Source organism: Theropithecus gelada, chromosome 14, assembly GCF_003255815.1.
Source record: "Theropithecus gelada isolate Dixy chromosome 14, Tgel_1.0, whole genome shotgun sequence".
Taxonomy (NCBI): Eukaryota; Metazoa; Chordata; class Mammalia; order Primates; family Cercopithecidae; genus Theropithecus; species Theropithecus gelada.
The window spans coordinates 104,972,487-104,987,371 of record NC_037682.1 but is presented as its reverse complement, the minus strand read 5'-3'; the positions used below and the strand labels follow the sequence as shown (position 1 = coordinate 104,987,371).

At 42.0% G+C, this 14,885-nt stretch overlaps 1 protein-coding gene across 4 annotated transcripts in view; it reads right to left on the bottom strand.

Moving 5' to 3' along the window:
- The window catches only part of TTC12 (tetratricopeptide repeat domain 12), a 52,665-nt gene that overhangs the window by 18,775 nt on the left and 19,005 nt on the right, over positions 1-14,885 (bottom strand). For 3 of the 4 annotated variants that reach the window (XM_025357578.1, XM_025357580.1, XM_025357579.1), the window contains 6 exons: positions 13,437-13,508; positions 9,592-9,652; positions 8,635-8,823; positions 7,385-7,454; positions 6,201-6,289; positions 3,685-3,853 (listed from right to left, as the gene is read on the bottom strand). In XM_025357578.1, the coding sequence (XP_025213363.1) occupies positions 3,685-3,853; positions 6,201-6,289; positions 7,385-7,454; positions 8,635-8,823; positions 9,592-9,652; positions 13,437-13,508 (650 nt within the window). Of the gene's footprint in view, positions 1-3,684; positions 3,854-6,200; positions 6,290-7,384; positions 7,455-8,634; positions 8,824-9,591; positions 9,653-13,436; positions 13,527-14,885 lie in introns of all 4 variants that reach the window. The other variant, XM_025357577.1, reaches the window with a different exon arrangement.

Sequence of the window (14,885 nt, the reverse complement as noted above, 5' to 3'; positions counted from 1 at the left end):
GTAGCAGAAGGGTATTTTCATCTCACACTCAGCAGAGTGAGACTTACACCCTTTGCTTCTTGATGAAAGCCATGGATGGGAAGAGGGACAAGGGTAGGATCCCAGGGTCCCTGACTTGGAAGGGTGATAGCATAGGGGGGCTTGCAAAGGAAACCACAAAGGAATAGCCAGGAGGTAGGAGGTGGGCCAGGAAGGATGGTGTCCTGACAATCACTGTGATGGAGTTTCAAGAACAGTAGTGATCAATAGGACCAAATGCCACAGGACAGAGAAGGGTGAAGACTTTGACCTTGACATCTTTAAGAAAGACAGATGACAGGCTATCAGACTGGGCTTTTGGGAATATGAACTCCAGTCACCCATATCTATGGTGCTGGATCTATTTAGCCACTTATTCTCGGAGTGGTCTGGAGGCCAAATCATCAAAGGAATGATGGAGGTAACAAGGATGCTTAACCTGAAATATATCAGTATTTTCAGATACCTAAAGTACTGGAAAGCTGGAAGGAGTCTGGGCCTGGGCCTCAATGTATGGAGGCAGAATCAACCCCAGAACAGTATGGGGCAGGCAACTTACGCACAGTATAAGGAGATAATTTATATCAATCAGAACTGTCCTGAAATGGACAGTTGGCTACCTTGGGAGGTGAGACCCACAACCTCTCACTAACTGGGGACAGACTTCCTCCACCCAGTCTATTAGCTGCATTAGTGCCCATCCCGAATCAAATGGAGATAAAAATAATGAAAACTGCTGGCATCTCCCCTGGAGGGCATGATGCACAGGCTGTATGGGGCTATGCAGAGGACATCTATGCTGAGTGGGGCTTGACTGGATGGTTTCTGAGGGCCCAGGTGACACCGAGCTTCTGCAAATCCCTAACATCTTCAGAAATGGATTCCAGTGTTCCTGCTGTCAAAAACAATTTATTTGTTTTACAGTCAGTTCAGATTCTTCCTTCACCAATTTAAACCTATTTTCTTCGGTCTTGAAAATAAATGCTAATGAACCTGAATAGCACAGATGAGACAATAGCCTAAGACCATCTTGGCTTTGTCCTGAGAGACATAAACAGCTAGCCCCCCTCTCTATGTGACAATGCACACATCCTAACTGGACTCAGCACCTATAGAGGACGGTGTATCCCTTTCTATTTCCTCACATACCCTCTTTTATGGTGGCAGATTTTCTGCTCTGCTGATAAGCAACTGTCTCTGTGAGTGAACCACAGGTCAGAAAAAGCTTTCATGTAACCAATAAATGCATGGTTACTTCAGTTTAGGACCCTGAACAATATTCCCTAAGAGAAAATGATTATAAAAATATTGAGCCCCATCATACCATGTGTCAGGCTTGCTTGATGTTAGTTGTTGTTGTTGTTTTTTTTTCTATAGCAGATGCTGTTTGCTGGCTAACTCCACAGATATTCTCCATTCCCTTCTATTCTTCCTAACTCTACTACAGAAGAAGCTGGGATCATTTTTTTTTTCCACTAGGGGTAGCATGTGACAAAATTCTGTCCAAAGAGAAATAGGCAGTAGCTTTTCTTGATAAAAGGGACAGATCCAGCTGGTGCTGACCTGTCTTAAAGAAGGATGTGAAGCTTGGAGTTGCAGCAAGAGGGAAGGTATGACCATGTGAGGAAGGTCAAGAGAAGGGCACAGACTTTGACCTCGACATCTTTAAGCCCCTGCACCAACAGCTGCTATCTTTAGTCTCATTTTATTAGGTGAAAAAACAAGCCAGGCTTTATTTTGCTTAAGCTCCTTTCGCTCCAGTATTCTGCATAATGCAGCAGAAAAAATTCAACTGCATCACCCCCTGTAAGTGTCATCGTAAGTGAGTGATGCAGATGAGATGCCAGGGCCCGTCAGTGCCTGGGTCACACAAGCAGAGACATGCAGGGAATTGAAGCTCAGTACTGCTTAAGACTAAAACCCAGCACTTCTGACAAAATGACACTGGTCTTTGGCCAGCACACATTCATGCCTTCAACCTCTTCTCTGAGGATAAGCATTGTGGGAGGAATGTGATAAGTGTGCTGCCGTGACGGTCATAGGGCTATGCGCAGCCCTGTCTTGCTTCAAACTGCCTCATTTCATCACAGAGAACCCATTCTGTCTGGTTCAACTGGAGATGCACGTTAAGGAGGCTAGTGGGCATAAAAGTAAAAAGCTGAGGTTTCTCTGACTGTCTAAAGAGAGTAGGCAGGACCACACGAGGTGATCGTGAACGCTACTCTGCGAGACACTGGAAAAATGCACATTGAAACTCAAGCAATTCAAAGATAGCTTGAGGGGAAAAGCCCATGATAGCTATAGCTACATTTACTCAAAGAGACAAAAACAATATTAAAAAAATGCGATGAAGGTATTGAGGAAATGACTGCAGTCATTTGAAATGCGAAATGTGCTTTTGGGGAATTTAAGTCCACTAACAATCTGCATCTGCCGCGCAGCCTCAGCTTCAGTGGCTTGCCAAAGCCTTTCCCGGGAGCCACTGCGGCTGCGACTGGGCCTGGAAGGGGAGCCGTAGGCAAGGCTTAATAACCACCCTGTCATGGCACACATGGACCTCCACACCAAATTGGACCGTGTGGGAGGGCTCGGCAGGGTCCTAAAAAGATCTGGAAGGAACAGGAGCCAGCTGCAGCAGGTCTGGCTCCTTTTCCTCCTGAGAACACAGAGTGGAGCTGGGTCCTCAGAACAGTACCTGGGGGCTAGGCTAGTTGGGTGAGATTCCCGTGGTTCCTTGCTATAGTTCTTCTTGCCCCATGAGTGACATGAGGTAATAAACCTTACCTTGCCTACCTTGCAGCATGAGGGGAGATAAAACAAAATAGCAGTGAACAAAAAAACTCAGAAGGGTAATCTCCTGTTTTTAGATTGTGTGAGAAACATTTATAAAGCAAGTTACAATAATCGCCACTGTTTCTGTTAGATTGAACCACATGAAATGGCGGGCATGCAACCTTTTAGATCTAATAAGTGACAATTTCATATGTTCAAACTAATCATGTAAAGATAAACTGAAAACTTAATAAAAGTAAATAAATGAATAAGTAAAACAAGTAAGCAAAATAACAAATAAATAAATAATTTAAAAATGAAGTAATAAATTATAAAGAACTGGGCGGAATCACTGTAGTTCAGTAATCTTTCTAGAAAGTCTACTTAGGGGACACACATTCTATGCTCATAGTCTTACACTTTGGAAAGACCTCCATTTAACAGTATTTGAAATGTTTTATTTATTCATAGTGCATCTTGTTCCAGAAAGGGTTTAAGGACACATAGAATAAGATAGGATTACCTCAAATAAGAATGAAAGAAGAAAAGGAAGGGTAGGAACAAGGTAGAGATAGGACCGAGGCCAAAGGCACAGAAGCAAGTAACCTATTTTAAGGTGGGGCTCCTGATCTGGCTATGGAAGGGCTGCCATTTGCACCATTTATGGGATGGGGACAAGCCAGTTGCTCAGGAGAAGTGAAACTGTCCATGGTACCAAGTTCAGACAGGAGTCTGTCTCAGAGGTCCTCATGACAGAGCACTCTTGTCAAAGGCTCTTTCTGTTACTGATCCTTCAAGTCACACATCAGAGATATAAGGGGGAGACAGGCACGCCTGAACTTGTCAAGTGATGACACGAGATGTCCCAGGAAGATCCTGCCAGCAGAGGCTTACCTGGTCAGGTCAAGGTGGCTGATGATCAGGCTCCGTCCGCTCTCAGTCTGGGCGAGCTGTAGCAGCAGGGCAAGGCTCTGCTGCCTGATGGCCAGGACCTTGGAGGACAAGAGGGTGGCCAACAGCCTGGCCCTGTCAGGGTGCATCACTAGCACACGCTGATTTTCCTCTGCAAAACACAGGCGTTGTGTGTCTTGTGCGTGCCATCACGGCAATTAAACTAGCTCTGTCGCCCTCTCTCCTAACGGGAAACTCAACTGGTGCCCACTCATTTGAAGGCAGGATAATGAAGTGTAAGAGTGTGGATTCTAGAACCAGACTGCTGGGTCTGAATGCCCAGGGGAGTGACCTTACCAGTGCTCCTTGGTCTCCTCATCAGTAAAACGAGGATTACGTTCCTACCTACAGGGACGTCATGAGGATTAAATGAATCAGTACGTGACTGTGCCAGACAGGGACTGGCAACCAGAAATCAACTATGTCATTATTATTGTCAAGCCTCCTTGGTGTGTGGTATCTGGAAACACTAGAAAAGGGAAATAAATCAGTTTAATTGTGGAATGTCTTTAGACCATCAATATTCACACAATGGCTAGAGTGGTCATTTGAGGAAATGTTATCCAGGAAACTAAAATATCACATGAGAGCATTAAAGAATAAAGTGTGCCCTCCTTCCTAGAACATAAGCTCTTTCACGGTGGTGGCAGTAGATTTATCCCCTTTCATCTGCTTCATTTTCTGACCAGGTACATGAATTTGTTTGAAACTGCAGGGTACAGACTGCAGTATGAGGCAAAGCTGTGAAACAGAGCAAACTGGCTCTCAAAGGGGTGGGTCCCATCACATGGACCTCATTACCCTAGGCTCTCTCCCCTCCTGTGCTAATTGCCCATTTACACACAGCACACAGCATCCAGGAGAAGACACACACCAGGTTTCTGCTTGCCCTGAAAGAGCCGGAGTAACAGGACTGCAGGATCCTATGTGTAGCCCACATATCAAACCATGTTTTCGTTGCAAACATTACATCTCAGTCCCACACTTCACCCATAATTACTCTTGTCCATGTAAGATAGGATCTACTGATTTCTGAAATGAAAAGGTCCTTGTTGATTATATATTTTTTTCTTATACTAGAAAAGTAGCTTGATATAAATAATTCAAACAACACAGAGTTAGTTGATACCCCTCCAGGTAAGCCCATGCCCCAAAGGAGGTATTATTCACCTCTCATATAAATAATGTGTAAAATATACATCCTACCCTGTAATTGGCTTCTCTTCCCCACTCCACAATAGATCACTGACATATTTTCACTTCCTTACTTTTAAGCATTCCCTTGCCCTTTTGAAAAACTGCTTTGCATTTATTGAGTTAGATATATCAAGATTTTATTGACCTGAGACACAGCATTTACATCACAGGTATCTGAAAATATTTTTCAGATGATAAAAAAATGTAACTGTAAGGTTCACAGAAACAATAAATAGGTTCACAGAAATAGAGTAAATAGATTGTTATGTCAGGTTCACACTGAGTAGACATACCATCGCCAAGTCCTGCCTTCCTCACCCTCCTGTAGGGGAGTTTGCAAAAACACTGCCCTAAGCTGGTGCAGGGTCTTACACAGAGTAGCAAGGCACCTTGATGATGATAGTAGTCTGGGCATAATTCCCCTTAAACCTTGTCAGGAAATAGGCCCCCCAATTGTCTAGATTTTCAAGAGTTTAATTTCTTAAGTTCTTGATTCCTCTACTCTACTAAAAAAGAAAAAAAAAGGCATTATCTCCTACTTAACATCTCAGAGTATACAAACTGCATTCACAAGCTCTATCGCTGGCTCCCCACAGTCGCCCTGTGAAAAGGAGACATAGCTATTATTATCCCCCTTTTCAGTGTTTCTGTCCAGCGTCAAACTTTTTCCTATGAAACACACTTCTTAAAAATGACAGAAGTAACTAAAATTTGTATTTACATTGAAGTTACAAAAGAGATTAAGAAAGATTATACAAAAACGTAATGAACCCTGGAAGATGCAAATATGCAAAAAGCCTAAGTGTTAGCCCAGTAAATAAAATGCCCGTGGCATTCTACTATTTCAATACTAGATGCTAATTAGTGTCTGAAGATACCGGCGGGGATGACTATAAATCTCAGGATGCTGGAAAGGTACTGTGGTTAGCAAAAAGGAACAATATTTTAGGCTGACAAGAAAAGAAAAACTCCATCTACCTCATTGCCAGTGCACGAACAGAAGTCATGAGTCTGCAAAGAGCAGGAGGAGAGGAGAGAGGAGACCACTCATTATGCTGACAACCTCCTCCCTTCATTGACCTCACCCCTCATCTGTCTACCTTGCTTTTGATCCATAAGCTTTCCTGGAGGGAGCGAGTGTGTGGGGAAGTCTAGACATCAACTCTCCGGGGCCTGGCCTTTGGGGAAGACAGTCAGCCCAACAGTGGACTCCCTTGCACGCAGCGCATTAATGGTGATCAGTGGTGATTACCCAGGCTTACCGTTCCTGCAGCACACTGCTTGCCAGAGCTTGAGAACAGACACACAGACCGTCTCTTCAATTGCATCTTTTCCTGCTGTGGAAAAACACCTAGAATGGACAAAGGAGGGCTATCTTAAAAGTCTGAAAATCAGCCTTGATTTTCTCTTCCATTTGGTTTTATTTCATCCTGAGATTCGCCAAATACAGGTTTCAGAAAGTATAGTTTTATAATCCAGAGCCATGGGTCACCAGGATCAATCATGGAACCATGAGTCCCAGGCCAAGGACGCGGACTGAGGAAGCCTGGGCTGTACAGAGGCTAGGCAGTGAGCCAGTGCCATGGGTGATGGCTGCACTGGGACCAATGAACTGTGGCTGAGAACACAAGACATGTACTGGTGACTCCAACCCACACCGGTATCCTAAGCCTCAGGAAGCACACCAGAACAACTGAAATTAAAATACAGTCACTTTAGCAAACTGCCTCCTACCATACAGGTCTTTCTTCAGATGAAATTATAAATGGGATTGGGCCATTTACATTTATATCACTCTTGATATGATCAGCAAATTCCAAAAGAAGAAATAAACAAATGACAACCTTGCAAAAACTGGTGGGAAAGCAGCAAGAATGATAATTTCTCTGACTTTGAAGAGCTTAGAGGAGCCCTGGGAAGTGCTGCTGTTCCTCTCTCTTGTTTTTTTTTTGAGACTGAATCTGGTTGTATCACCCAGGCTGGAGTGTAGTAGCGTGATCTCGGCTCACTACAACCTCCACCCCTCAGATACAAGTGATCTTGTGCCTCAGCCTTCCGAGCAGCTGGGATTACAGGTGCCCGTCACCATGCCCAGCTAATTTTTGTATTTTCAGTGGAGACGGGGTTTCACCATGTTGGCCAGGCTGGTCTCAAACTCCTGACCTCAAGTGATCCGCCCGCCTTGACCTCCCAAAGTGCTGGGATTACTGGCATGAGCCACCGTGCCCAGCCTCAATTGTTAACTGCAGTGTAACTCCAGCGACTTTAAGGCCAGCACTCAAAGATGTTCGTGTAGTAGCTTTGCACTCCTGGAGATCCCCCTACTACTGATTGAAGGGTGGTAATGTTCAGAAATGTGACTGTCTATATGCCTCGTGTCTGATTTCATAAGAAGTGGTTATCTTCCCTTGCTTTGATGCTGGGCTGTCTTTATGAACATCCCTACCTTCTTATGACCTCGTTGTCACTGATGATACTAAATCCATCGTGCATTCTGAATAAAGTTTGTTCTGTGCCTGAAACAGATACAGAGAAAACCACTTTAGACTCCCAAACTGGCTGGCTGGTGTCTAGCTGCGACACAGCCACCTGCTAATGAGAAACCTAATATGGAATGTCACGGTGCCCACATGAATGGTTTGGCAGAAACAAATCAACTTAACATTTTGAAAAATACAATTGTCAGCAACCTCTCAGTGTCAGAGGCCTCAGTGCCTCTCAGGTAGAGGGACTGTTTAGAGAAGGAGAACAGAGCTGGGGTACCCACAAGGGCTATCTGCACAGCTCATCATTCTGTAATCTTTAGAGAGCTTCCCAGAGCTGCTTAACCTATGGGAAGTACCAGCATATCCATTTGTTCTTAAATATTTATTTCAAAGCTATTTCCAGGCTCTAGAGAGGAATTTATAATCTCCAAGAAACTGCTAAAGGGGGTATTTGTATGCCCTCCATTGTACACTAAAGAGAAGTCAGACACTCCATCTATTTGTACAAACAACATGCTGTCACTGAGTATAGAGATTATTTAAGCCTTGGTAACAATGTTTACAAGAGCTAGTAAAAGAAAACAGTATGACCCTCATTAGTAGGAGAGCTGATGTTTGCTCTGAAACCATTTTCACATCCTAAGCGGCCATCAGTGTAACTGGGTGAACCTTACAGTTTAACCTATAAAATTCTGTCTTCCATTCCTCCACAGTGGAGGGAAAGTGTGCGAGGTGGTATGGGATGCTTGAGGTGTCTGTGGGGGTATATGTGGAGTACATGCAGGATGTGCATGGGGTGTGTGGAGAAAATGTGAGGGTGGAGTGTGCGCAAGATATGTGGACTGACGTGAGTACTTATGGTGTGAGTGTGCTGTGTGCGGTATGTGGTGTGTGCGTAATATAAGGATATATTCAAGTGAGTGAAAGCTGAGCGCATGTATGGCGTATGTAAGTATATATGGAGCGTGTGCCATGTGTATGTGTTGTGTTGTGTATGTTTCTCACATGTGTGCTGAGTGTACGCACGCTCTGTAAAGAGGACGGAGCAGAGGCGGGAGGACATTCTTGTGCACCCCTTTTAGCAGCTACATTACGAGTACATCCTCAATCAATATTTGCGGAAGAAAGGGAGGGATTCTTGAGGGCAGACCTCTGAACATGTCCCTTCACACTGACAGCACTCGTGAGATCACACACATCTCTGGCTTACACTCCTTTATCATTTCAGTCAGGATCTCAATCCCCCCTGCATAGAACAAGGGGATCTGGTCAGGCTTGGAAAGGGTCTCCAGGAGGTTCTTGGTGTTCACAGCTGTGTTCTTTCCTGAATCCAGCAGTTCATGGGCTTCCTTTTCTTGAAGGTCTGCTTTTTCCTGAAGATCTACTTGATTCAGGTAATCTAGAAAAACAAGAAAGGAAAAGCAAAACAAAACCCTAACAATCAACAATACCACACAAGAAGCAACCTTTTTTTTTTTTTTTTTTTTTTTTTGAGACGGAGTCTCGCTCTGTCGCCCAGGCTGGAGTGCAGTGGCCGGATCTCAGCTCACTGCAAGCTCTGCCTCCCGGGTTTATGCCATTCTCCTGCCTCAGCCTCCCGAGTAGCTGGGACTACAGGCGCCCGCCACCTCGCCCGGCTATTTTTTTGTATTTTTAGTAGAGACGGGGTTTCACCATGTTAGCCAGGATGGTCTCGATCTCCTGACCTTGTGATCCGCCCGTCTCAGCCTCCCAAAGTGCTGGGATTACAGGCTTGAGCCACCGCGCCCGGCTAAAGCAACCTTTTTTTTTTACTTTCTTTTGAGGATGGGAGTTTGAGAAGCATAAAGCATTAAAATAATTAAAACTCTTCTTTAGCAAGGAAAATTTTAGAAACAGTCTAAATCTACAACCAGAATCTTAAACCTTGTTGGAGATTCAAGGGAGTCTAAAAGTGTCTAAGGGAGGATGGTGTAGAAAATGAAGAAGGCAAATATTAATATTTGCAAGGGATTACAGCAAGCAGAGGAGCAGAGTGGGCCAGTTAACACAGAAGACTGAACTGTGCAGGAAAGAGGATCCGCTGCTGCCTTGTGGCCAAGAGCAGTGAAAGCACGGAAGGCATTCTAAGGCAGGAGGCAGAGGGAGGTGGAGTTCAGACAAGGGGTCTCAGCAGGAACACACTCACCTTTCACCTGGGTTTGCAGCTTGGGGTTTATTTCTAAGATCTTCTTATAACACTCTCTAGACTAGAAAAAAGAAACAAGACCTTGAAGAGTGGTTGGGGTAAACGTGATTATGAGAAAGACAATGGGTGTCATTGGGCTTGGCTGCTTCATTATTTTCTCCACGCCTCCTCCTGCTCCCAGTGCAGGAGGCAGGCACAGGAACACAGTGTGCATTTGACATTTTGTTCAGGCTTCTCCAGTTCTAGGGGGCAACAGGTATTATTTCAAAATTCGTTTTAAAGAAACAGTGTTGTTAGATGCTCATGATGAAAAATACCCAGTCTTAAATTCTTGTGGATCATGTCTGTCTGGGATAGAAATAATCATAAAGTAAATGCAAAACTTAGATATGATATTTGCACTGAGAGAGCACAGAAGGCTGTCAGATATGTCCATAGGGAGTTAGGAAATAAATGAAACTAGAGGCAATGTTGACAGAGACTCGGGAATAGGAAAAGAGAACTGCCTAGTTAAATGTACAGGCTGTGAAGAGAACCAGTAAGGGATCCATTTATTGGCCACATAACCGTCAGCTGGAAAACTCAAGAGTGAGAGCTTCTCATTGAGGAAATTGCTAGATAGAAAGTTACTGGAAAAATGAAGATTCTAGTTCATGGGATTCCTGGGCTTAGTGCTATATTTCTCACAGGAATATAAGAACTGCCCAGAGTATAATCTAACCAGTCACCTAGAGAAAAAGCTCAGAAAAAAAAAAACACCCCAAAAGAAACAAACAAACAAACAAACAGTTCTGAGATAATCTTGAAGGTTCAAAGTTCGTCTAGAAGACTAGAGTTAAGAAACAAACTGAAGGAAAAAATAGCACATTAAAGTAGAGACCGGTGTCGCAGGAACAGAAGTCTATACATCAGAGTGACCCTGTATCCAACTTCTCTTCAACCCTAGATCTAACCTAGCAACAATTTTTGTTGGCTTCACTGTCAGTAAATATCCAAAATCCCATCACTTCTTACCACCTCCGTCACTACCAACCTGGTCCCCATCATCACCTCTTGCTTGGATATTTACTGCAATAGCCTTATCACTCGTTCTCTGTTCTTATCTTACCATGCTGAAACACATGCTCGGTCTAGCAGTCAGAGTAATCCTTTAAAATATAAGTCAGATCATTTAATTCCTTTACTCAAAATCCTCCAATAAAGCTTGAAGATCACTCAAAGTAAAAGCCAAAGTCCTTTGAAAAGCCTGTAAGGCCCTACAGGATCAGCCCCTTCCCCACCATTATCACCTGTTTGACCTCATCTCCTGTTGCTCTCCTCTTGCTGGCTGCATTCTAGCTATCCCTCCACCAGGAATTTATTCCCTTATATATCCACATGGTTTGCTCACTTCACTCCCTCCATTCCTTTAGAAAGCCTTTTCTTACCACTCTATATAAAACCAGTCTCATCTTTACTGCTTCCTGATTTATTTTTCTCAGTACTACATACCACTATCTAACATAGTGCATGTAACGTACTACACATCTATTTGATTGTTTTTTGTCTCCTGGTCACCCTTACCCCAAGAACATGAGTTCCATGAAGCCAAGGACTTTGTCTAGTTTCACTGATGTATTCTTTATTGCCTGTATTAACAGTGTCTGACACATAGAAAGCATGCAATAAATATCTGCTGAATGAATAAATTGAATGAGTAAATAAAAATTGGTGGACAGGGAAAGATTAACATTTCCTTTATTCATATTTCTTTTATTTAGCTTCATTACAATAAGCCTGCATTACATTTACAATTAAAATCCAACAAACTTTTAAAAAATGTATAATATGAAGCAATTTATTTTAAAGACATATCTTATAAATGGAAAGACATCCTATGTTCATGGATAGGAAGACTTAATATTGTTTAGATAGCAGTACTTGCCAAATTGACTTATGAATTCATGTAATACCCGTCAAAATTCCATCCGGTTTCTTTGCAAAAATCGACACAATAATCTTGAAGTTCATACAGAAATTCAAGAGCACCAGAATAGCTAAAACAATCTTGAAAAAGTAGAGGAACCAAGCTGAAGGACTCTCACTTCTCAACTTAATACAAAGCTACAAAAATGAAGACACTGTGGTACTGACACAAGGACAGACATGTAGATCTATGGAATAAAACTGGAAGACCAAAAATAAACCCATATATTTATGGTCAACTGATTTTTGACAAGGGTGCCAAAATCACTCAATGGGGGAAAGAATGGTCTCTTTAACAAATGGTTCTGGGACAAGTAGACATCTACATGAAAAAGAGTGAAGTTGAACCCCAACCTCACATCATACAAAAAATGAACTCAAAATGGATTAGAGATAGCTAAATTTAAGAGCTAAGCCATAAAACTTTTAGAAGAAAATATAGGTATACATCTTCCTGACCTTGGATTAGATGATCATTTCTTAGATATAACACCAAAATCACAAGCAACCAAAGAAAAAATAGGTAATTGAGGCTTTATCAAACTTAAACATTTTTGTGCTGCAAAGAACATCATCAAGAAAATGAAAAGGTAATAAAAGGAGTGGAAGAAAATATTTGGAAATCATGTATCTGATAAGAAACTTGTATTCAGAATATATAAATGACATTTACATCTCATTATAAAAAAAAGAAATTTCTCCAAAGAAAATATATAAATGGCCAATAAGCACATGAAAAGATCATCAACATCATTAGTCACCAAAAAAATGCAGATCAATACCACAATGACACATCACTTCACACCCACTAGAATAGCTACAACAAAAAAATAGACAACAGGTATTGAAGAGGATGTGGAAAAACTGGAGCCCTCATACACTCCTGGTAGGAATGTAAAATGCTGCAGTCATTTTCAAAAACAGTTCGGTAGTTCCTCAAAAGGTTAAACACAGAGTTACCATACGGCCTTGCTATTCCACTGCTAGATATACACCCAAGAGGACAGTAAACATAAAAAAGAAAACCCTGCACATGAATGTTCATGGCAGTGTTATTCATAGCAGGCAAAAAGTGGAAACAACCCAAATGTCTATTAACTGATGAATAAATAAAACATGGTATCAAACAATGGAATATTATTCAGCAATAAAAAGGAACGAAGAACTGATACACACTATAACATAAATGTACCAGGCAAACATTATACTAAGTGAATGACCTCAGTTACAAAAGACCACAGATCGTATGACTCTATATGGAATCTACAGAACAGGCAAATGTATAGAGACAGAAAGACTGGTGGTTGCCTAAGGTTGAGATGGGGCTGGGGGAAGGGGACTGACTGCTAATGGGTACAGGGTTTGTCCAGGAAGGGATGAAAATTTTTTAAAATTGATTGTGGTGATGGCTGCCTGACTCTGTGAATATACTAAAAGCTACTGAATCATATAGTTTTTATACATTCTACAGATGAATTGTGTGGTATGTGAATTATATCTCAATAAAGTTACTTTTAACGATATAAAATATCTTAGTATGGATAGATGGATAGATAGAGAGACAGGTTGACTGATCTGCATGGTTACTTTTGGGTGATGAGGTTACAGCAAATTTTGTTTTCTCTTTTTGCTTATGTATTTTCTCTCCAGAGACTGAACAGACACTGGTAGAGGATGTTGCAGAAGAGAGTCCTACAACTGGTGGAGCTGAACTGACAACCAAAATTCTTCCCAACTTTACGATCTTGAGCTTTACCTTGGAAAATACTGAAGGATGGATTGATACCTAATCAGCTTGGAGAATCATGGTTCTCCTCTAGCACAACTGGGAGCATCAGTCTGTGATCAAACATGTCAATTACATTCCTCTAAGAACTTACCACACTGTAGTTCTTCAGGGCCAGGTTGGCTTTTCCCATGTGAAAATATGCTTTTGTGCATTTTTCATCACACTGCATAAAAGAGAATGACTGATCAGAAGTTTTAGAAGATGTGAAGTCATTTGCCACTCCCCTCACTACACAGCTAAAAGAGTTAAGGCGAAGCTTTGATTCTCAGGGCAACTACCAGAATTGACAAAACTTTTTTGTGCATTTGTGACCAAACTAATCGATGTCTGCAAGGAGCCTGGGTGCAGCAACAAGCTCTTCACCAAATTAATTAATGATACCTGCCACTTTTCATTTCCATTTAATGAGACGCAATCAGGAAGCAAACCCTCAGTTTAGAAGAGCTCTTAACACTGGCAGAACATTAGAATCATCTAGGATGCTTGTAAAAATCCTGCCGGCCCTGCACCCCACATCAATTACATTATACTCTGGGATAAGACCCAGGCATCAATAAGTTTTTAAGCTCTCTAGTTGAGGTAAACATGCAGCTAAGTTTGAGAGTCACTGGTTTACTAGAAGAGAACTTACTCTAAGAAAATAGCTGAGGTTACCATTACATCTTAGTGGGCCTGGGAAGTCCCTCCTCCCAAATAAACCACAACATATGTACTGGGACCTTCTGTTCATATTACTTAAGATTAGTAGGGATGCCCCCTTCAAAAGGCAGGATTGAAACTTATGGCTGAAACTAGACCATTTACACAGGGGGCCCTGCACCTGCCTGACCCTAGTCATTATAACTCCACAGGGAATGATTTGACAGAGACATACACTAAAATCTAAGACATTCAGTTAATGAACATTTATTGAACTTCTTTTATATGCAAGACATTGTGCCAAATCAGATGCCCTTCAAAGGTTTAGATATGAAGAGGTTAAGAGTTCAAGCTCAGGAGTCTAAAATGTCTTGGGTGGATCCTTGTTCTGCTACTCAGCAAAAGTGGCATGTTGTTGGCCAGGCCGCCTAACTTTTCTGACACTCATTTTCCTCACCTGGAAAATGAAGACAATAATAGTATTTCTCTCAGGTTGCTGTGAGAAAGAAATTATGTAAAACACTTGGTGTGGCTCTGGGTAACAGAGTATTAGCTGCTATTGCTGCAGTTATATCAGCAGCAATTCATTTCAGAGCAAAAGAGAAAATCTAAATTTAATAAAAGAGCAGTAATAATAAGAGAGAATAACAACAATAATAAAAGAGAGAACAATAATTGTTGGAGAAGCTTTTAGAGATACATTCTTGTGTATATCATTTCCCAATTCACTGCTAAGTGAATGGAAGTCATAATAAAAATAAATGTGCATGATTGTTCAGCCCAAACCATGTGCCAGGCACTAAGCTTTATGGTTCATATGGATGATCTCACAGAAGCTTTAAACAACTCTACGAAGCAGATACAGTTATTATCCCTATTTTACACATGTGAAAACTAGGGG